We start from the raw sequence: 24,461 nt of genomic DNA on the forward strand, positions 1-24,461 counted from the left end.
CATTGGTGCTGCCCTAGGCGAAGAAGGCAAATAAAGGGCAATGGCTTTTAGGACTGAAGCAAGTAACCAAGGACTTCTTTACCTAAAGAGTTGTGGGAATTTGAAGCAAACTATTGAGGCATGGAGTTGAAGCACAGAGTCTGACAACCTTTAAGGAGGATCTGGATGTGACACTGGGACAGCTTAGCTATCAGTAAAACTAATGAGCAACAAAACGGACTGAATGATCTCCTCTCGCTTGTCAAATTTCTTAAGCCCTTGTGTTTTAAATTCCCTGATGATGAAGGTTTGTGTTTAGTGATAGAGCCGGATTCTGTAGATTTTGAAAACAAGGAATACAAGCCTTGGTCTATGGCAGGGATGACCAACTCTGACCTTGGAGAGCCGCAGTGACTGCAGGTTTGTGTTGCAATCCTGTTGCTTAATTAGAAGCCGATCGTCACCAACAACAGGGTCTTATTTAATTTGATGGCTTGTTAGCATTTTAACTCTACCGTGTCAGTTCATTTTCTTTTCCAAGTGATTTGAAGCCTTAAACAGATGAGTACTTTTCAGTTCTTCGCTTTCTCTTCAGTATCCTTCGGAGTTGTTAACTTAACCAAATAGTGAATGATGAATACAACCCAGCCACAGGGGATGCACAAACCAATGTGTTTCTTCGTGCCGGTCCCAAACCCAGATAAATGAGGAGGGTTACATCAGGAAGGGCATCCGGTGTAAAATTTTGCCAAATCAATATGCAGACAACAATACAAATTTCCATAGCAGATTGGTCAAGCCCCGGGTTAACAACAACTGTCACCAGTACTGTTAGCCAACAGGGTGCTTTCGGAAATTGGGCTACTGTTGGCCGAAGAAGGAGAAGAAGAGGCGAGAGATGTGTCCGGAGGCAGGAGGAGAGGAGGAAAGTAAAGAGAGTGGAACTGAGGGAAGGAACTGTGAATGCTGGCAGTATGACTGGTAAGGGGAGAGAGTTAGCAGATATGATGGAGAGAAGGAAGGTTGATATATTGTGCGTGAAGAGACTAAATGGAAGGGGAGTAAGGCCAGATGGATCGAAGGGGATTCAAATTGTTCTATCATGGTGTGCATGGGAGGAGAAATGGAGTAGGAGTTATTCTGAAGGAACAGAATGTCAAGTGTTTTTGAGGTGAAGAGAGTGTCAGAAAGAGTGATGACTATGAAGCTGGAAATTGGAGGTGTGATGATGAATGTTGATAGGGCATATGCACCACAAGTTGTGTGTGCGATGGGTGAGAAAGATTTTTGGAGTGAGTTAGATGAAGTGATGAACAGTGTACCCAAGGAACAGAAAGTGGTGATTGGAGCGGATTTCAATGGGCATGTTGGCGAAGGGAACAGTGGAGACAAGGAGGTGATGGGTAGGTATGGTGTCAAGGAGAGGAATGAAGAAGGTCAGAGGATAGTGGATTTTGCCAAAAGGATGGACATGGCTGTGGTGAATACGTATTTTAAGAAGAGGGAGGAACACAGGGTGACGTACAAGAGTGGAGGAAGATGCACACAGGTAGATTACATCCTATGCAGAAGAGTCAATCTGAAGGAGATTGAAGACCTCAAAGTGGTGGCAGGGGAAAGTGTAGTTAAGCAGCATAGGATGGTGGTCTGTAGGATGATGTTGGAGGTCAAGAAGAGGAAGAGAGTGAGGGCAGAGCCAAGGATCAAATGGCGGGAGTTGAAAAAGGAAGACTGCAAGGTTGAGTTTAGGGAGGAGGTGAGACAGGCACTAAGTGGTGGTGAGGAGTTACCAGACAGCTGGGAAACTACAGCAGATGTAGTGAGGGTGACAGCAAGAAGGGTACTTGGCGTGACATCTGGAAAGAGGAAAGTGGAAAAGGAAACCTGGTGGTGGAATGAGGAAATACAGGAGAGTATACAGAGGAAGAGGATGGCAAAGAAGAAGTGGGATAGTCAGATAGATGCAGAAAGTAAACAAGAGTACAAGGAGATAAGGCGCAAGGTGAAGAGAGAGGTGGCGAAGGCTAAAGAAAAGGCGTATGATGAGTTGTATGAGAGGTTGGACACTAAGGAGGGAGAAAAGGACCAGTGGGCTACACAGAGGGACCGAGCTGGGAAAGATGTGCAGCAGGTTAGGGTAACAAAGGATAAAGATGGAAACGTACTCACAAGCGAGGAGGGTGTGTTGAGCAGATGGAGAGAGTACTTTGAGAGGCTGATGAATGAAGAGAACGAGAGAGAGAAGAGGTTGGATGATGTGGAGATAGTGAATCAGGAAGTGCAACGGATTAGCAAGGAGGAATTAAGGACAGCCATGAAGAGGATGAAAAATGGAAAGGCCATTGGTCCAGATGACATACCTATGGAAGCATGGAGGTGTTTAGGAGAGATGGCAGTGGAGTTTTTAAGCAGATTGTTTAATGGAATCTTGGAAAGTGAGAGGATGCCTGAGGAGTGGAGAAGAAGTGGACTGGTGCCGATATTTAAGAATAAGGGGGATGTGCAGGACTGCAGTAACTACAGGGGAATAAAATTGGTGAGCCACAGAATGAAGTTATGGGAAAGAGTAGTGGAAGCTAGATTAAGAAGTGAGGTGATGATTAGTGAGCAGCAGGATGGTTTCATGCCAAGAAAGAACACCACAGATGCAATGTTTGCTCTGAGGGCTTTGATGGAGAAGTTTAGAGAACCAGAAGGAGTTACATTGTATTTTTGTGGACCTGGAGAAAGCATATGACAGGGTGCCTAGAGAGGAGCTGTGGTATTGTATGAGGAAGTCGGGAGTGGCAGAGAAGTACATAAGAGTTGTACAGGATATGTACGAGGGAAGTGTGACAGTGGTGAAGTCTGCGGTAGGAGTGACGGAGGTGGGATTACATCAGGGATCGGCTCTGAGCCCTTTCTTATTTGCAATGGTGATGGAGAGGTTGACAGACGAGATTAGACAGGAGTCCCCGTGGACTGTGATGTTTGCTGATGACATTGTGATTTGTAGTGATAGTAGTGAACAGGTTGAGGAGACCCTGGAGAGGTGGAGATATGAGAGGAGAGGAATGAAGGTCAGTAAGACCACCAAGACAGAATACATGTGTGTGAATGAGAGGGAGGTCAGTGGAATGGTGAGGATGCAGGGAGTAGAGTTGGTGAAGGTGGATGAGTTTAAATACTTGGGATCAACAGTACAGAGTAACAGGAATTGTGGAAGAGAGGTGAAGAAGAGTGTCAGGAGTGATTTGTGACAGACGGGTATCATCAAGAGTGAAAGGGAAGGTCTACAGGACAGTAGTGAGACCAGCTATGTTATATGGGCTGGAGACAGTGGCACTGACCAGAAAGCAGGAGACAGAGCTGGAGGTAGCAGAGGTAAAGATGCTAAGATTTGCATTGGGTGTGACGAGGATGGATAGGATCAGAAATGAGGACATTAGAGTGTCAGCTCAAGTTGGGCTGTTGGGAGGCGAGATTGTGTTGGTTTGGACATGTGCAGAGGAGAGATGCTGGGTATATTGGGAGAAGGATGCTAAGGATAGGGGTTGCCACAGTGGATCATCTCCTTCTATATCTTTCTGTCCTCTCCATCTTGCTCTGTTACACCCATCATCTGCATGTCCTCTCTAACCACATCCATAAACCTTCTCTTTGTCCTTCCACTTTTCTTCTTCCCTGGCAGCTCTATCTTTAGCACCCTTCTCCCAATATAACCAGCATCTCTCCTCTGCACATGTCCAAACCAACGCAATCTCGCCTCTCTGAATTTGTGTCCCAAGCGCCCAACCTGAGCTGACCCTCTAAAGTACACCTAAATGGTGGGACTTAAGCTGGCATCACATTAAGTGACTTCTAGTCCAGGGATGTCAAACTTGATGACTGAAGTTTGTGATCTCGTCACCAGAGGATGTCAGGTTACATGACTAGGAACCGCAGGGCAGAACAAATTAGAAGGCTGTCCAGCACACTTACACGTTTCCAAAGTATGGCGAGGTCACCCCTCTTTCTGACAGTTGAGTAACGGCCTTCAGGATGGAGTCAGTGCTGCACAAACACTTTTAGTACAGACAAAAACAGACACGCACATGTCTGCACATTCATACACACACACTGTGCTTACTCCTGTCAGTTCAATCTAAGAGTCACAGGGCTGAGTGGAAATTCTGTAATAAATGACACCGTTAATTGTTTAAATTGGATTTTCCATTCACTTTTTTATACGGCATTTTTCACATTTTGCTCTCCCTTTGTTCTGCAAAGTAAAAGGTAAAGAAAAATTAACTTTAATTTTTTCTTTTGTTACCTGTAGCAAAACTGCATCATTTATCACCACCATCATTGCCATCACAAAGTAAGTGAAATAAACTGACATTTATTGACCAGCATCTTAAAATTTTATTTAATAAGAGTGACCCAGTCAAGTCCCAAATGTGCCCACTTACAAATATACAGGCGGTGTTATGAATGATGTTATGCTGTTATGAGTGTGCTTGTCTGACAGGTGGTCCTTAAGGCTTCATATTTGTACAGATACCTGTGAGCAGGGCCGAATTTATATGAAAAGAGGCCCTAGGCTATTCCACTTATGAGGCCCTTTCACCTTCCATTTTTAAGTTTGTAAATTACATGAGAGATAATAGTACTAGGGTGTTGTACCGTGTTAGCCATTATGAATGTAGAGAAAAGCCAAGCAAAATGACACCTTTTATTGGCTAACTAGAAAGATTACAATATGCAAGCTTTCGAGGCAACTCAGGCCCCTTCTTCAGGCAAGATGTCATCATTTACATCCTGCCTGAAGAAGGGGCCTGAGTTGCCTCGAAAGCTTGCATATTGTAATCTTTCTAGTTAGCCAATAAAAGGTGTCATTTTGCTTGGCTTTTCTCTACATGAGAGATAATAAAATACATCATTACTGTGATTAACCAATACATTTTTATGTTTGTTTATTAGTCATATGCGTAGAATTTCTCCTTATTTTCGGTTCAGTGTTTTAGTGTTCACTGTTTTTAGAATAGTGTAATTTTAATTTTGCTAACAATTTAAATGTAGGCCCCTCTTGATCTTGAGGCCCTAGGCTGAAGCCTAGTTAGCCTATAGGAAAATCCGGCCCTGCCTGTGAGAGACTGGCTGGATCCCCCTCACCCAGAATTTTTTGTTTTTGAACGTTTCATCTTCATCCTCTTCTAGTTCTCTGTTGTGCAGTCATCTGATTGGAGTGGTGGGGAAATCAAAAGAAAAAAAAAAAAACAGCAGCAATAGTTAACAACAAGCATATAGCAGACAAATGTAAGGGCGTTAGGCAGAGCCTCAGTCAGAGATAGATAGATAGATAGATAGATAGATAGATAGATAGATAGATAGATAGATAGATAGATAGATAGATAGATAGATAGATAGATAGATAGATAGATACTATATAACAGATAGATAGATAGATAGATAGATAGATAGATAGATAGATAGATAGATAGATAGATAGATAGATACTATATAACAGATAGATAGATAGATAGATAGATAGATAGATAGATAGATAGATAGATAGATAGATAGATAGATAGATACTATATAACAGATAGATAGATAGATAGATAGATAGATAGATAGATAGATAGATAGATAGATAGATAGATAGATAGATAGATAGATACTATATAACAGATAGATAGATAGATAGATAGATAGATAGATAGATAGATAGATAGATAGATAGATAGATAGATAGATACTATATAACAGATAGATAGATAGATAGATAGATAGATAGATAGATAGATAGATAGATAGATAGATAGATAGATAGATAGATAGATAGATAGATAGAAAGGCACTATATAATAATATGATAGATAGATAGATAGATAGATAGATAGATAGATAGATAGATAGATAGATAGATAGATAGATAGAAAGGCACTATATAATACTATAATAGATAGATAGATAGATAGATAGATAGATAGATAGATAGAAAGGCACTATATAATAATATAATAGATAGATAGATAGATAGATAGATAGAGAGATAGATAGATAGATAGATAGATAGATAGATAGATAGATAGATAGAAAGGCACTATATAATAATATAATAGATAGATAGATAGATAGATAGATAGATAGATAGATAGATAGATAGAAAGGCACTATATAATAATATAATAGATAGATAGATAGATAGATAGATAGATAGATAGATAGATAGATAGATAGAAAGGCACTATATAATAATATAATAGATAGATAGATAGATAGATAGATAGATAGATAGATAGATAGATAGATAGATAGATAGATAGATAGATAGATAGATATCTGTAGCTTAATTGGAGTCCACCTGTGGTACTTTCAGTTGACTGGACATGATTTGGAAAGGCACACACCTGTCTATATAATGATTGGACAGGATTGTCTCAAGGCACAAATCTGGGGAAGGTTACAGAAAAATTTCTGCTGCTTTGAAGGTCCCAATGAGCACAGTGGCCTCCATCATCCATAAGTGGAAGAAGTTCGAAACCACCAAGACTCTTCCTAGAGCTGGCCGGCCATCTAAACTGAGCGATCGGGGGAGAAGGGCCTTAGTCAGGGAGGTGACCAAGAACCCGATGGTCACTCTGTCAGAGATCCAGAAGTCCTCTGTGGAGAGAGGAGAACCTTCCAGAAGACAACCATCTCTGCAGCAATCCACCAATCAGGCCTGTATGGTAGAGTGGCCAGACGGAAGCCACTCCTTAGTAAAAGGCACATGGCAGCCCGCCTGGAGTTTGCCAAAAGGCACCTGAAGGACTCTCAGACCATGAGAAAGAAAATTCTCTGGTCTGATGAGACAAAGATTGAACTCTTTGGTCTGAATGCCAGGCGTCACGTTTGGAGGAAACCTGGCACCATCCCTACAGTGAAGCACGGTGGTGGCAGCATCATGCTATGGGGATGTTTTTCAGTGGCAGGAACTGGGAGACTAGTCAGGATAAAGGGAAAGATGACTGCAGCAATGTACAGAGACATTCTGGATGAAAACCTGCTCCAGAGCGCTCTTGACCTCAGACTGGGGCGACGGTTCATCTTTCAGCAGGACGACAACCCTAAGCACACAGCCAAGATATCAAAGGAGTGGCTTCAGGACAACTCTGTGAATGTCCTTGAGTGGCCCAGCCAGAGCCCAGACTTGAATCATCTCTGGAGAGATAATAATAATTCTTTGCATTTATATAGCACTTTTCTCACTACTCAAAGCGCTCAGCAATTGTAGGTTAAGGACCTTGCTGAAGGGCCCAACAGAGCAGAGTCCGTATTGGCATTTACGGGATTCGAACCGGCAACCTTCCGATTGCCAGGGCAGATCCCTAGCCTCAGAGCCACCACAAATGTCTCTGCACCGACGCTTCCCATCCAACCTGATGGAGGTTGAGAGGTGCTGCAAAGAGGAATGGGTGAAACTGGCCAAGGATAGGTGTGCCAAGCTTGTGGCATCATATTCAACAAGACTTGAGGCTGGAATTGCTGCCAAAGGTGCATCGACAAAGTATTGAGCAAAGGCTGTGAATACTTATGGACATGGGATTTCTCAGTTTTTTTTATTTTTAATAAATTTGCAAAAACCTCAAGTAAACTTTTTTCATGTTGTCATTATGGGGTGTTGTGTGTAGAATTCTGAGGAAAAAAATGAATTGAATCCATTTTGGAATAAGGCTGTAACATAACAAAATGTGGAAAAAGTGATGCGCTGGGAATACTTTACAGATGCACTGTAGGTAGATAGATAGAAGTGAAAGGCACTATATAATCCATAGATAGATAGATAGATAGATAGATAGATAGATAGATAGATAGACGTGAAAGGCACTATTATAAAAAAGGTAAAAGGGTATGATAATGTGTTATAAAACCTTATTTTTACAAATGGCTGCATTATTGCTATAATAAAATTAAGAAATATTATCTCTAGGCCAGCATGTGTGTCTAAGATGAAGCTGGCATTATGTGGACTGCTGCCTGTGTTGACTCGGTTGCGCCCCCTATCACACTGTGGTGGAATGGGCAGATAACTAAAGAGGATGGGCAGCATTAGCCATGATGGCCCCTGATTTTTGTCCTCATCACTAGTTCTCAATCCCACAGTGACTTTCAGGTGACAGACATTCTCTAGGCTGGCTTGGCACTTAATGCCCCCTATTGGTGCCAGAAGGAATTACATTCTGTTTAGGTACACATCCCACCTCCATGCACTTTGGTTCTGTGGTCCCTGATGAGCTTGCCAGTCCCTCATATTCAATCTCTCTTTCTGCTGCCCCTGGGTACTCCTAGGTTGCCCGCACTCTGCTATGTAGACAGTTCGTCTGTTTTCTAGGTTGGTCCCTGATGGATGTTTTACCTGTTTTCTGGTACTCTGCTTCCATATCTGTATCCGGTAACTCTTTACTCTCTGTGTAATAATGAGACCCTTTAATATGAAGGTGCAGCAGATAATTGACTTTCCTCCACAACACAGTCGTGATGATTGAATGGCAATCTTCCCAGGAGTGTTATACATTGGTATCCTTTATGCTAATGTGTTCAGTGAGTTTGAAATCTACCCACCCATCTATTGTTTGAATGTTGTTTGTCCTGGTCCTTTGGAGTTATGCTGAGGTGGCACAGTTGCCCAGTGGTAGCACTGCTGCCTCACAGTAAGGAGACCAGGGTTCACGTCCATGTTCTCCCCATGTCTGTATGGATTTCCTCCCACAGTCCACAGACATGCAGGTTAGGTGAATTGGCAATCCTAAACTGGCCCGTGTATGTGTTTGGTGTGTGGGTGTGTGCCCTGTGATGGACTGTCGCCCAGTCCAAGGTTTATTCTCACCCTTCTGCCCTTTGCTAGCTGGGATTGGCTCTGATCAGATCCCTACGGCCCTGTTCAGGACAAAGTGGGTTAGAGAATGACTGAGTGATGATAAATGAGGAACATAATTATGGAAGACACAAAGACCCCTGTAGCCTGGAAACACCTGCTTCAGAAATTTAGAGGGGTGTCCCCATTTTAGAATTTTAATGGTGTCTTTGGCTTTGATAGACACCACACATCTGCTTCCACCTTCTTGCTGCTTCATCTTACTCATAGCTAGACTTTCTCTTTTTTATTTCAGATGATCCACAACAGCAAAGTGAGGAAGAAATTCAATTTCATGGTGGGTTTGTTTTCTGTTTTCTTTGCAGGGGGTAGTTAGAACAAAGCAAACTCAGCTAAGGGGCATTAAATTGAGAAACAAAAAAATCCTGGACATGTACATCAGCGCATGGTGGGCTTTGTGGTAATTGGGGTGGCTAACCTGAACACAACAGACTCAGTGTTACCAGCTCAGTCTCAGACAGCATTTATAATATGCTGAAAAGAAAGAGCAGGAGTCCTGCTAATTTAAAATGGCCGTCCTTTAACAGGGCGCTTAATGCTACGGAAGCTGTTGTTTTTATTCTAAAATTGACCCTCACGCTTCTGTCTCTCCTCGCAGCTGCAGATAAGAAATGGGCAGAGGAATGTGATCGGCCTTCAGGTAGGCATCTGTGTGTACTAAGAGTTTGAAAGAAATGCAACTTAACAGAGAAACAGACATGAAAGTCACTATATAAGATGGAGGGAACTATAGGATGAATATATATGTAAAATGGCACTGTATTAGATAGAGAGGGCACAAAAGGAAGAATATATTTGTGAAAGGCATTATGTTAGTTAGGGGGGGGGGGGCTATAGGAAGGGTACATACTGTATATTATACAGAGAGGATACAAAAGAATATATATATATATATATATATAGTGCCATATAGAAAGGGTACATTATGTGAAAAAACACAATTATACAGAGAGGGCACAAAAGAAATTGTTTTATATATATATATATATATATATATATATATATATATATATATATATATATATATATATATATATTATTATCTATATACAGTATCTCATAAAAGTGAGTACACCGCTCACATTTTTTGTAAATATTTTATTATATCTTTTCATGGTGACAACACTGATGATGTGACACTTTGCTCCAATGTAAAGTAGTCCGTGTACAGCTTGTATCACAGTGTAAATTTGCTGTCCCCTCAAAATAACTCCACACACAGCCATTAATGTCTAAACCGCTGGCAACAAAAGTGAGTACACCCCTAAGTGAAAAATGTCCAAATTGTGCCCAAAGTGTCAATATTTTGTGTGGCCACCATTATTTTCCAGCACTGCCTTAACTATCTTGGGCATGGAGTTCACTAGAGCTTCACAGGTTGCCACTGGAATCCTCTTCCACTTCTCCATGACGACATCATGGAGCTGGTGGATGTGAGAGATCTTTGAGGATGCCCCACAGATGCTCAATAGGGTTTAGGTCTGGAGGCATGCTTGGCCAGTCCAGCACCTTTACCCTCAGTTTCTTCAGCAAGGCAGTGGTCGTCTTGGAGGTGTGTTTGGGGTCATTATGTTGGAATACTGCCCTGCGGCCCAGTTTCCGAAGGGATGGGATCATGCTCTGCTTCAGTGTGTCACAGTACATGTTGGCCTTCATGGTCCCCTCAAGGAACTGTAGCGCCCCAGTGCCGGCAGCACTCATGCAGCCCCAAACCATGAAACTCCCACCACCATGCTTATAGGCAACACACACTTGTCTTTGTACTCCTCACCTGGTTGCCGCCACACATGCTTGACACCATCTGAACCAAATAAGTTTATCTTGGTCTCATCAGACCACAGGACATGGTTTCAGTAATCCATGTCCTTAGTCTGCTTGTCTTCAGCAAAGTGTTTGCGGGCTTTCTTGTGCATCATCTTTAGAAGAGGCTTCCTTCTGGGACAACAGCCACGCAGATAAATTTGATGCAGTGTGCAGTGGGCGTATGGTCTGAGCACTGACAGGCTGACCCCCCAACCCCTTCAACCTCTGGACCAATGCTGGCAGCACTCATATGTCTATTTTCAAAAGACAACCTCTGGATATGACGCTGAGCACGTGCACTCAACTTCTTTGGTCAACCATGGAGAGGCCTGTTAAACCACTGTATGGTCTTGGCCACCGTGCTGCAGCTCAGTATCAGGGTGTTGCCAATCTTCTTATTGCCGAGGCCATCTTTATGTAGAGCAACAATTCTTTTTTTCAGATCCTCAGAGAGTTCTTTGCCATGAGGTGCCATGTTGAACTTCCAGTGACCAGTATGAGAGAGTGTGAGAGCGATAACACTAAATTTAACACACCTGCTCCCCATTCACACCTGAGACCTTGTAACACTAACAAGTCACATGACAAGGAGGGAAAATGGCTAACTGGGCAAAATTTGGACATTTTTCACTTAGGGTTGTACTCACTTTTTTTGCCAGAGGATTAGACAATAATGGCTGTGTGCTGAATTATTTTGAAGGGACAGCAAATTTACACTGTTATACAAGCTGTACACTGACTACTTTACATTGTATCAAAGTGTCATATCTTCGGTGTTGTCCCATGAAAAGATATAATAAAATATTTACAAAAATGTGAGGGGTGTACTCACTTTTGTGAGATACTGTATATACACACATACAGTGCATCCAGAAAGTATTCACAGCGCATCACTTTTTCCACATTTTGTTCTGTTACAGCCTTATTCCAAAATGGATTAAATTCATTTTTTTCCTCAGAATTCTACACACAACACCCCATAATGACAACGTGAAAAAAGTTTACTTGAGGTTTTTACAAATTTATTAAAAATAAAAAAATCGAGAAATCCCATGTACATAAGTATTCACAGCCTTTGCCATGAAGCTCAAAATTGAGCTCAGGTGCATCCTGCTTCCCCTGATCATCCTTGAGATGTTTCTGTAGCTTCATTGGAGTCCACCTGTGGTAAATTCAGTTGACTGGACATGATTTGGAAAGGCACACACCTGTCTATAGAAGGTCCCACAGTTGACAGTTCATGTCAGAGCACAAACCAAGCATGAAGTCAAAAGAATTGTCTGTAGACCTCCGAGACAGGATTGTCTCGAGGCACAAATCTGGGGAACGTTACAGAAAAATTTCTGCTGATTTGAAGGTCCCAATGAGCACAGTGGCCTCCATCATCCGTAAGTGGAAGAAGTTCGAAACCACCAGGACTCTTCCTAGAGCTGGCCGGCCGGAGGAAGCCACTCCTTAGTAAAAGGCACATGGCAGCCTGCCTGGAGTTTGCCAAAAGGCACCTGAAGGACTCTCAGACCATGAGAAAGAAAATTCTCTGGTCTGATGAGACAAAGATTGAACTCTTTGGTATGAATGCCAGGCGTCACGTTTGGAGGAAACCAGACACCGCTCATCACCAGGCCAATACCATCCCTACAGTGAAGCATGGTGGTGGCAGCATCATGCTGTGGGGATGTTTTTCAGAGGCAGGAACTGGGAGACTAGTCAGGATAAAGGGAACGATGACTGCAGCAATGTACAGAGAAATCCTGGATGAAAACCTGCTCCAGAGCGCTCTTGACCTCAGACTGGGGCGACGGTTCATCTTTCAGCAGGACAACGACCCTAAGCACACAGCCAAGATATCAAAGGAGTGGCTTCAGGACAACTCTGTGAATGTCCTTGAGTGGCCCAGCCAGAGCCCAGACTTGAATCTGATTGAACATCTCTGGAGAGATCTTAAAATGGCTGTGCACCGACGCTTCCCATCCAACCTGATGGAGCGTGAGAGGTGCTGCAAAGAGGAATGGGCCAAACTGGCCAAGGATAGGTGTGCCAAGCTTGTGGCATCATATTCAACAAGACTTGAGGCTGGAATTGCTGCCAAAGGTGCATCGACAAAGTATTGAGCAAAGGCTGTGAATACTTATGGACATGGGATTTCTTAGTTTTTTTATTTTTAATAAATGTGCAAAAACCTCAAGTAAACTTTTTTCACGTTGTCATTATGGGGTGTTGTGTGTAGAATTCTGAGGAAAAAAATGAATTGAATCCATTTTGGAATAAGACTGTAACATAACAAAATGTGGAGAAAGTGATGCGCTGTGAATACTTTCTGGATGCACTGTATATACATATACATATATATATATATATATATATATGGCACTATTTAAGATTGAAATGGCACAATAGGAAGACTATATATGGGAAGGACACTCTTTAAAATGGAAATATATAATATATATATATATATATATATATATATATATATATATATATGGGAAGGGCACTATAGAGGATAGAAAGGTCACTGAAGGAAGATTACATATGTAAAAAAGGGATGTACAGTATGTACATGTATATGAGAAGGGCACTATATAGGATAGAGAGGGCACATTAGGAAGAATATATGTGAAAGGCACTATATTAGATAGAGAAGTCACAAAAAAGATTATACATTGGAAATGCTCTATATAAGATCAAGTGGGCAGAATAGACTATATATATATAAAATATTTAAATTGGAAGGGCACTACTGTAGATAGGATAGAAAATGCACTATAGGCAGGAGATATATGCAAAATGTGATATACAGTATACGTAAAAAGGGTCTCTGTTGGAGAAGAATAGATATGTGAATGGCACTATATTAGATAGTGAGCATGCAATAGGAAGGACATATCCATGAAAGACACTATCATAGGTAGAGGGAGTACTGTAGGAAGGATATAAACCTGCAACCAAAAACACAAACATGAAGCACCAGACTCAAGCAGTGGTGGGCATTTTGATTCACTTCACTGATTCGATTCATTCAAACTGCCTGTTTGATTCATTGGATGTACAGTTGCTTGGTTATTTACTGTCATCTTTCTTTCTGTCTCTTTTTCAGATGAGGAAGAACATCATAGGGCCGTTCCAGGTACGTCCGTGGTCATCATCTGCCGTTTCTTAACATTTTCACTTTGATGTTAGAATGTGGCGGCTGAGAGTCGGAAGTGCTCCACTCTTGCAGGTTTATGGCGCCCTTCATCTCTGTAGGTGCTTGGGACCTGAAGCTGTTTTTGCAGTACAGACAGGATCTCTTCTCAATCCCTTTGTGCATTCCTTGTGGAGTCTTAAAATTTATAAAAATGTTTTGTCGTAATCCTTTTTGTATGTTTTTATTAGAAATTTGAGTATTTCAGTTCATGGTTTTACTTCATAGCTCTCTTCATTTAATAATTGTTAAATTTGTTGTCCTTTAGTATGTTGAGCCATGGGGGCAGGCCCTCCTGTTGCCTCCAGCCTTACATTGTCATAAATAGAATTTGTTTTAAGGGTTTTGCTTGTTTGGCAGTTTCATAATTGTTTTGATAATTTAAAGGTTTATTTTTATTACCTTTGCATTTTATCTCCATGATGTCTTCTTGAGGTTAATCACATGGTAACATCTGTAACACTTCTGATGCCACAAGATGTGACGTTATAAACTGACGACAATCATGCATCACTTTACGCCTCAGTGGACACTATCTCTTTTCAGTCTTTATGGGGGTTAGCGCTTTGAGCATGGGAAAGGTGCTTTATAAATAAAATGCATTTTATTATTAGTAGGACTAGTTTTTCATTCAAGTAGACACCAATATTAGGACTGATATTTTCATTACTACTTTATTCCAACTTTGGCCTTTGCCTTCATTTTTTTCCCCATTTGGCACTGGTCACTACTGTTCTGATTGTTTTCTTGGTTTTGACCCTTCACTACTCCTTTCAACCACAGCTTTTCACCTTCTTTTCATCTCCAGGGGCCTCGTGTTTCCATGCTCAAATTTAGATGTATAAAACCTAAACTTGGTGTAAAGCCACGCACGTTTTCACACCAGCTCAAACTATTGCGTACGCAAGTTCTGCGCTCGGTTTTGCAAACTGGCAGCACCCAGCATCAAAGCAGTGCTTTTGTTCCAGTGTGGTTTCCCTTTCTTTTTGAAATCCACATCCCTGACGCAGCTTTATCAAATACACTGAAATTAACCGCATATTGTTTATTAGTTTAAGGCATCTGATTGCAATTATCTGTAACAATATAATGGACCGTGGAATGGCCAGACTATTCCAAATACCATAGCTGCTTTAGCGTTGTTACTCTCAAGTATTTATCCCACTGCATCTGAGTGGGGAATCACAGCTCTAACAGCAGCTGATCGGATTATCAGTATACGGCATCAAGCACACGCTGCCTCAGCCATTCGCTATTTGAACTGCTCCCATACGGCAAATGCTTCAGAGCCTTTCCTGTATGGACCTCGCGGTTCAGAAACAATTTCATCCCAAGAACTATAAATGTACTCAATCAGTCCATCAAGTGCTCCTTGTAGACCTGTCTGTACTCATTAGTACAATCGCCTCACTGTAAACTTGTGATACAGTTATAATATTGCACAACCTGAACCACTTTATAAAGTGCGTATTTACATATGATTATGATATCATTTTTAAGATAAAATGCAGCAAATATGTATATTATATTATACAGATAAAATGTTAACATCATTTAAATAATCTATATTGTTAATAATTAAACTTGTGAGGACATGGGGTCGCTGCGCTAGCAAGGATCTGGCGCTCCATTCACAGATTGTTCCTGCCTCGCGCTGTATTCTTGCTGGGGCTGGCGTGACACTGAAAGGATAGATAGACAGAATAATTAAACATGTACTACGAAGATATTTCAATGTTCCTTAAATGTTTTGAAGAATCAGCGTTCTAAGCTTACAGATGGCTTAACGTCTATTACAGAGCTGATTGTGTGGCGATTGGTTACTTAGAGAAAGAAAAGGAAGGACAGGAATTGGGGGTTAGTACATTTGGAAGAGACAGTACTGCTGCAATAAATTATTTCATCGAAGGTCGCACACAGCGCAGCAAGCATCTTGCGTGAGGCAGGAACAATGTCTGAATGGGGCGCAGGCTCGTCACTATCACTGCGCCACCGTGTACCCATGTTTAACAACATGCTTTAACTCCTATAATCATGAAAATGATATCACATATACATCTCAGGATTTTAATTACTCAGAGAGCTGTCATATCACGAATGTAATGGATTCTGTGTCCTGTCGGAGGAAGAGAAAGCCCGTTTAAGAAGTACGTAGTGATTCACACACATAGAAGAACACATACAAAACAAAGCATTTAATGTGCTACTTTAGTTATGATGGGATTTAAGAAAGTAGAAAATGAAACAATTTAAAGATGAACTTTATGATGTTCTACTTTAATGACAAAATAAAATTTTGAGATTAAAGTTGACATTTCAAGCTTTTTTTCTCATTGTGTTCCCTTTTTTTTTTTTTTTCTGTACCCTAATAAGCTTTCATATGACACTCAGACAGTGGGCTACGACTCGCCTTTTCGAGGCAACTTTGATATGTGACAACTTTTTTATTTCGGGCACTGTGTGACTTTGTGAACTTGAGCTTTCGAGTTTCTCCGACACTCTATGTCACTCTATCAACTTCCTTTTGTTGTTTATACCATGGTTTAAACCGACAAATAGTACATTTTTCTTTGCCTCCACTTTGTATTCACTGAAATTCTTCTATTTTCCCCCGTGCTTTTGCCATTGCCTTTCACAGAACGCTACGCTTAAAGGCTATTTATATTGATTTGCATATTCAAAGAGGTGTAATTCTGGGAGGAGTATGGGGAATGACAGCAGGCGCATGTGTTGCTTTTCACGCTAACCGGGATTTATGGAGTGGAAGAACATGGAAATTGGCATTCGCACAGATTTATGCATCTGGATTTTTTTTGTGCATACACACATTTCTGCTTTTGTCCGTACACCATGTTTTAGTGTGAATTCTACGCATGGTGTTATGCAGGATGCCTCAGGTCACTTTCTTCATGCTAATTTTTGAGTCTTATGACTTACCAATGTACCATGAGCTATTCTGCCTTTAAAAAACCGAGACACAGGTTCTGAGAGAGTCATCCAAGAATAAGACATGGTCAATACATTTCTTCTTCTTCTTCTTCTTCTTCTTCCCCTTCATCTTTCCCCACAAAACACAACAAAAAATCAAAACCCAAGAGACTGTAAGCACAAGACACTAGAGCCAAGATCTAAAGCAACAATCAAAATTCAGAAAACAAGATCAATACCTGGAATTTCACCAAGATTTTTTAAATTTCAAAAATACACACAAATACTGAGTTTATCCGTAAACTTGGATGCGTAGACATAGAAAGGGTGACCCTTTAACTTGTCATAAATTATTATGGGCTTACAAAGTATGTAACCACACCCCCAGTGACCATGATGGCATCCCAGATAATGGGTACGCAGAATTGCAGCCCCTGCAGAAGACAAAATAGCAGTGAAAATGAGTCAAAATAAAAACAAGAATTGTATGTGAAACATCAAAACATAACTTTGATAAGAGAAGTAAATTCCTTTTGGGGGGGGAACAGCCTCGTCGCTCTTCTCTGGACCTTCTCTAGTGCTGCTATGTCCTTTTGTAGCTTGGAGACCCAAACTGCACACAGGACTCCAGATGAGGCCTCACCAGTGTGTTATAAAACTTGAGCAGAACATCCTGTGACTTGTACTCCACACATCAAGGCGCTGTATAACCTGACATTCTGATAGTCTTCCTAATGGCTTCTGGACACTGTCTGGCAGTTGAGCGTGTTGAGTCCACCAAGACTCTTAAATCCTTCTCATATGGTGTACTTTGGATTTCAGAACTCCCATTGTGTATTCAAAGTTCACATTTTTACTTCCTATATCAGTGGTTCTCAAACTGGGGGGCGCGAAGTAACAAAAAGGGGGGCGCGGAGATGTGAAAAACAGAAAACAAGAATCGAAAATATGAAAAATACATCTATTGAAACCAAAACAAATTAACTTAAACTATATTCTCATACTAGAAAAATAAATATAGAGTTAGATAAATGTTGATAAAAGTTAAGTAGGTATAATAAAATATGCATCTATGATATATCATTAATTTAAAAAGAACAAATCAGTATTAGTGATCTCCTTTCAAAAAAACTTGGGGGGGCGGGGGGGGGGGGGGGCGTGATTAAAACTGTTATGAAAACTTGGGTTGCAAATATTTAAAGGTTGAGAAACGCTGTCCTATATGAAGACATTTACTGACATTACAGTTCATCTGCCACAAATATGCCCAAATCTGTATGCTATCCAAGTCCTTCTGTGATGATATAACAATATATTCCAAATTATCTGCCAATCCAGTTATCTTGGTATCATCTGCAAACTTAACCTGCTTATTCCTATCAAAATCATTTATATATATTAAAAATAGCTGCAGACCTAGCACTGACCCCTGTTGGTCACCACTCTTAACATCACTAATTCTGATAAGGTTCCCCACACCATCACCCTCTGCTTTCTGTCTGAGCCAATTCTGCCCCCATCTACACACCACACAGATACTGCCACTTCTTTTAGTTTGATGCCCAACCTCTCATGTGGCACCTCATCGAATGCTTTCTTAACATCATAAGCTCCACTTTGATCGTATACTTTTGTTGCCTCTTCATTGAATTCCAGCAGGTTAGTAAAACACGACCTCCCTTTTCTGCCCCAATGCTGACTATTCAGTAAAACTCCTGTACTTGCCAGGTGTTGCTCAATCTTATCCTTAATAAGTCCTTCCATTAATTTCCCTGTGATGCATGTTAAGCTTACTGGTCTATAGTTGCTTAAATCTGCCCATGTCACCTTTTTATATAACGGGATGACATTTGCCATTTTGCAGTTCTTCAGAATTTCCCCAGTGCACAGTGACTTCCTAAAAATATGCGTCAAGGGTTTCTATCTGTACTCACTAACCTTCATAAGAACTTGAGGGTAAATATTATCTAGTCCTGGTGATTTGTTTGATTTCATCTTATTTAATCTGAGCAGCTCTTCTCTCTCTACAATTTCCAAATCACTCAGTACCTCCTTAGTAGTCCCTGTTACCGCTGGAGGTTATCTACTTTCTGACATGTGAAGACCTCAGAATAATGCAAGTTTAGAGCAATAACCAACAATTTTGAACAAAACTGGGATATTTGATATATTCAAGATGTTTTCAAAACTCCTAAAAGATAGAAAATCAGTACCCTGTATACCTTAAACTTGGTTTATCTTCTCACATTAATAATATGAAATATTAGCAAAGGCAACTGTTTTTTTCCCCAAACTGTAACAATTTCAGGAATAGCCGTACCTCAAAGAAAATTCTCAAATCATATGTAAATTTTAATGTCTCCTCTACTTATTTTTGTGTTTCATTGTATATATTGCGTAGAAACCCTTGCCTGCCTTTCTGGCATCAGTGTCTATCGATCGGTAAACATGGCTGTCTCCCTCTGCCTCCATTTGACTGTATATATTGGGACAATAATAAGACAAAGCTTTTAATTTATAATCTTGAAAATCACAGATGTTCCATATTCACACATGTATATTTTATGATTGACATCATTTGTAATGGTCCCAAATTATGTATCTGCATAACACAGTATGTGTGTTTTCTGACTCTGGTTCCTTACTAAAAAATTTAATGAAAAACATATTTGTAAAAATATTATTACCAATATTAACATATTTTAAAATATATTAAATACACTTCAAGAACAAAGATTGGCGATATAATCTTAAGAGCTTTAGCTATTCTTGGACTCAACTTTGACATAAGGCCATCTTCTGCATCTATTAATTGGCCCAGATGCTGCTGGATGATTTCAAGTGCACATCCACAGAATTGCATATGCCCACCTTAATATTTGGTGTGGGGGACAGGTCTGCTTCAATAGATAGTAAACTAACTTAAATGAGTGACGTAAAGTTTAGAGAATGCACTGGCACTGGTGCTGTATTGGATCAGAAGTGGGATAAATAGAAGACCTATCATCTGGCGCTGGCCTGGAATGAGTCACCACCACCATGAGCCTGCAATTCATCATGCAAATGGACAGCTTCAGTGCCAACTGCAGAGAAGGAGTCTAGAGAAATGGCACACTTACCAAAGTTGCAAATAAATTCTGAGGATGGCACGCTACCTAAAAGAGTGAGGATCCATGGGCACTCGGTGCAAGTGCTACACTGGTGTAAGAAGTGGGATAAATCGAAGAACTGCAGAATGAACAGTAAAACCCAAATTGAGACTAAAAATGGAGTTGCAGGGCTCAAATGCTGGCTAAAAACCACATGCCTGTTAAACTCCTCATTACGTAAACCCAATTATATATAAATGTGATATTTTCTATGAGCTCTTGGGTCTCATTTACAAATTTTATTAATTTATAACCGGTACATCTCCTAAGACCTTTAATACAGCACACAAACTGAAATATTATAAGTCTTCTTTAACAAACTGCATAAAGCCTTATTTTTTCACCTCAGCTGCTACCCACTAGATGGCGCTGGTTGGGTTTCTTTTTCTTTTTGGTAGGTGGGTGTCATGGGGGGTTTCTTTATGTGATGTTTTATCCCATTAGACAGGTGTTATGTTTGAGGGTTGGTAGATTATTCTTTATTTATGTAGATTTTCTGTTGTTGTTTATAGATACTTTTGTATGTCATATTATCAATTCTGTTTTTGATTTTGTCATTGTATTTTTATAATTTTATGATTTTATTTGCTATTTTGTTTCTATATAATCCCTAATCATGAAATTATATTGAGCTCTGCCTTGAGTGCCCCTTTCCTATTCATTTAAAATCATAATATAAAAAGTCTGACATTCTTGGCATTATTCCGGGTATGGAGTGATGCCCAGAGTGCCCTCTGTTTTGGGGTGATGCCCAGAGTGCCCTCTGTTTTTTATTAAGCATGTCTATATAAATTTCTTTTTAGGTACTAAATTTCTCCATATGGCAGCTAAATCAGCTGAAGTCATCACAAGCTGGAAATTTGGAACAAAATTCAATTACCTTTACCAGTGTAAACAGTTCAGCAAACCAGGTAAGAAGACCACAAGGTCCTCAGTTATATAAAAATAATAAAAACACTTCACCATTTTCTATTGATTTTCTCCTCAGTTTAGTTTTCAGTTTATTTCGGATGGTCCCAGAATGATCAAGATGTTTGACTAGCGCCAGGCTTCTTACTGTTTTAGAACAAACCGTGAAGTTCCCTGTAAATGGCACTGAGGATCAGCACTGCCAACTTTGCCCTTCCCTTCTGCCTTCTGTTCTTCATTTTGGTGAAATGCTGAGGAGGACCTCAGGGTTCAGTCCCTACATCAACCCCTCCATCCCCTCCTGATGACGGACATTAATGCCCACCCCTGTTTATCCCAGCGGGCCCTATCTTATACTCAAGTCGATCATCAGCTCTGGTCCTCAGTCCTGCTCAGCCACTTAAATCCACGACTATCTTATTCTACCAGTGAGAGGACATTCATGTGCTGTTCTGGCCTGGAGTGTGTCACTGTGGTCTGTAGCCCTTCATTAGTATAATATGTCTGATTGGTATTGTCTTGTACTAAACCTGCAGCTCTCGTCATGGTCTTCAAAACCTGCAATGCGTTTATTGGCCGGTTGCTTTTTTGTTTAGGTGCTTGTCTCCAGCAGGGGGCGCTCACACCTTGGGAATGAGTTTGTTAGTGACTGTGTGTTACTTAACCTGAATCTCTATAGATACTGTAAGAAATGAGACAAGACAGGTAAAGAGTTGGGGAGCCTTCCCGTGTACGGCGTAGAGTCGAGTTTGTGGCAACAAGGTCAATAATAGGCAAAAAAATAATCATAGACAATTGACAGTTCAATCATGTGTGCTCGGAGCTTTTATAGAGAACTTAATGACAGGGAGGAAATGAAATAAACGGAAGTGATGGGGATCAAGGGAGCCAGAGATGACATCAGGAACAGAGGGACGGAATTGAAGTCATCAGGAGGAGACCGGAAGTGATGCGATTTCCTGGCATAGGACAGACGTGTTCTTCTTTGGGGATTGGAGCGTTTTTTTGAGGTAACGTCTTTTTATTCCGGTGTTTTCCTGTGGGTGTGAAGGAGAGAAGAGCATTAGTACCCCATTCCAGATCTCTGTTTCTCGTGGCTTCACTCGCCCTTTCACTGTCCCCCATTCACGCGGGTGTGTGACAATACACAATAAAAGACGATATCCCTCCACAGTGATAGGGCAGAAAGGTTATACTAAATAAATCACGTAGGAGAAAAACAGTTAGGTCCATAAATATTTGGACAGAGACAACTTTTTTCTAATTTTGGTTCTGCACATTACCACAATGAATTGTAAATGAAACAACTCCGATGCAGTTGAAGTGCAGACTTTCAGCTTTAATTCAGTGAGGTGAATAAAACGATTGCATAAAAATGTGAGGCAACTAAAGCATTTTTTGAACACAATCCCTTCATTTCAGGGGCTCAAAAGTAATTGGACAATTGACTCTTTGGCTATTTCATGGGCAGGTGTGGGCAAGTCTGTCGTTATGTCATTATCAATTAAGCAGATAAAAGGCCTGGAGTTGATTTGATGTGTGGTGCTTGCATGTGGAAGATTTTGCTGTGAACAGACAACATGCCGTCAAAGGAGATCTCCATGCAGGTGAAAGAAGCCATCCTTAAGCTGCGAAAACAGAAAAAACCCATTGGAGAAATTGCTACAATATTATGAGTTGCAAAATCTACAGTTTGGTACATCCCAGTGGCGGACCGTGCATTTCACACCTATGCCTTCAGTAGTGCTCCGTCTGAATCAACCCACCCCTCAAAAACTAATTTATGGTTATAAAAACCATCTTAATATGCAGAAATACAGTATAAAGAGCCGTTGCATCGCAGATAGATAACTCCTGTAGCCACAATAAATGCCTTTATTGAATCGACAAACCAGGGGTGAACAAGTTCCTTTCTACTGCAGCTACAGCCCGCGACACACATAAAAAACATCAATAATAACTCATAAACTTGCAATATTATTTAGGAAAATCGCAACATTTTACTCACCAAAAATTTGGATTATTTGTAAACAAAATCCATCCTCCTCTCTTTCCTCAAAAACAGTTCAATTACTAGCAGATTATCCGTGCGCTTCAGTTCCATCACGAAGTCCCTTTCTATCGCCATCGAAGCTAATGCTGAAAGTCGAACCTGCCCTGTCGTATTTCTGGCATAAGTTTTAATTCGCTTTAGGGCTGCAAGTGTCCGCTCAACAGAAGCAGTGGACACGGGAATGGTCACCGCCAAACATACCAATGTGTACAGCTGCCCCATGCTCTCTGATGAAGGAAGTCAAGGAGATCAGTGGGAGATTTTCCTGCAAAATCATCCATGGCATACTTACACCATCCTATCCAATCAACGGGTCTGAATACGGTGACGTTGCCGTACGCCTGCTAGAGGGCCCTAGTAACATCAACTTAAAATCTGATTGGTTGAAGCAACAGTTTAATCGACATTTATTTTGTGTTAGAGGGCTTGCAGGACGGATTGTGAAGGCCTCCGGGCAGACTTCTTTGGCTTTGACCCTGCCTGGCAACAAATGATGGCTGAAATGTGATTGGTTAAATGCTTTAATACAAAAATACATGTCTGGAAGTAGCACAACCATCAGAAAAGCTATGAAAGGAAGCGGACAGACTATTTGGAATTATTTAATAAGTATTCATGGACAAAATATGATTAACATCAGTTTGTGATTCAGATATTTTTTTAGGCCAGCAGAGAAGGCCTTGCAGGCCCTGACGGTCCGCCACTGGTACATCCTGAGAAAGATAGCAAGCACTGGTGAACTCAGCAATGCAAAAAGACCTGGGGCCTCATGTATAAACGGTGCGTACGCACAGAAATGTTGCGTACGAATGTTTCCACGCTCAAATCGCGATGTATAAAACCTAAACTTGGCGTAAAGCCACGCACATTTCCACGGTAACTCATACCTTGGCGTACGCAATTTCTCCGCTCGGTTTTGCAGACTGGCGGCACCCAGCGTCAAAGCAGTGCTACTGTTCCTGTGTGATCACCCTTTCTTTCTTAGCTCCACATTCCTGACGCGGCTTTATAAATACACTGAAATTAACTGCATATTATTTATTAGTGTAATGCATCTGATTATAATTAACCTGTAGCAATATAATGGTCCAGGGAATAGCCATAGTATTCCAAATACCATAACTGCTTTAGCGTTGTTACGCTCACTGCATCTTGTTCTTCTTTTTGCTGCACCCGTTAAGGGTTGCCACTGCGGATCATCTTTTTCCATATTACTCTCACTGCAGCACTCGGAGTATTTATAGCACTGTATCTGAGTGGGGAATCACAGCAGCAGCTGATCGGAAAGAGAATTATTGGTATACAGTTTCAAGTACACACTACCTCAACCACGGCAAAAAGCGTCAAAGCCTTTCCTGTACGGACCTCGCGTTTCAGAAACAGTTTCATCCCAAGAACTATAAATGCACTCAATCAGTCCATCAAGTGCTCCTTGTAGAACTGTTTGTATTTATAAGTACATTACCCCACTGTAAACTTACCCTACAGTTATAATATTGCACAACCTGCGCTACTTTATAAAGCGCATATGATGACAATATCATTTTTAAGATGAAATGCAGCAAAATATGTTGC

The 24,461-nt window shown here is 40.8% G+C and overlaps 1 protein-coding gene across 1 annotated transcript in view; it reads left to right on the forward strand.

The window, feature by feature from the left end:
- Positions 1-24,461, forward strand: part of LOC127526979 (cytosolic phospholipase A2 gamma-like) — a 110,950-nt gene that overhangs the window by 68,398 nt on the left and 18,091 nt on the right. The window contains exons 9-11 of the mRNA XM_051924230.1: positions 9,459-9,500; positions 13,761-13,790; positions 20,728-20,835. Coding sequence (XP_051780190.1) covers positions 9,459-9,500; positions 13,761-13,790; positions 20,728-20,835 — 180 coding nt within the window. The remainder of the gene's footprint in view (positions 1-9,458; positions 9,501-13,760; positions 13,791-20,727; positions 20,836-24,461) is intronic.

This window comes from Erpetoichthys calabaricus, chromosome 3 (genome assembly GCF_900747795.2).
Source record: "Erpetoichthys calabaricus chromosome 3, fErpCal1.3, whole genome shotgun sequence".
Classification (NCBI taxonomy): domain Eukaryota; kingdom Metazoa; phylum Chordata; class Cladistia; order Polypteriformes; family Polypteridae; genus Erpetoichthys; species Erpetoichthys calabaricus.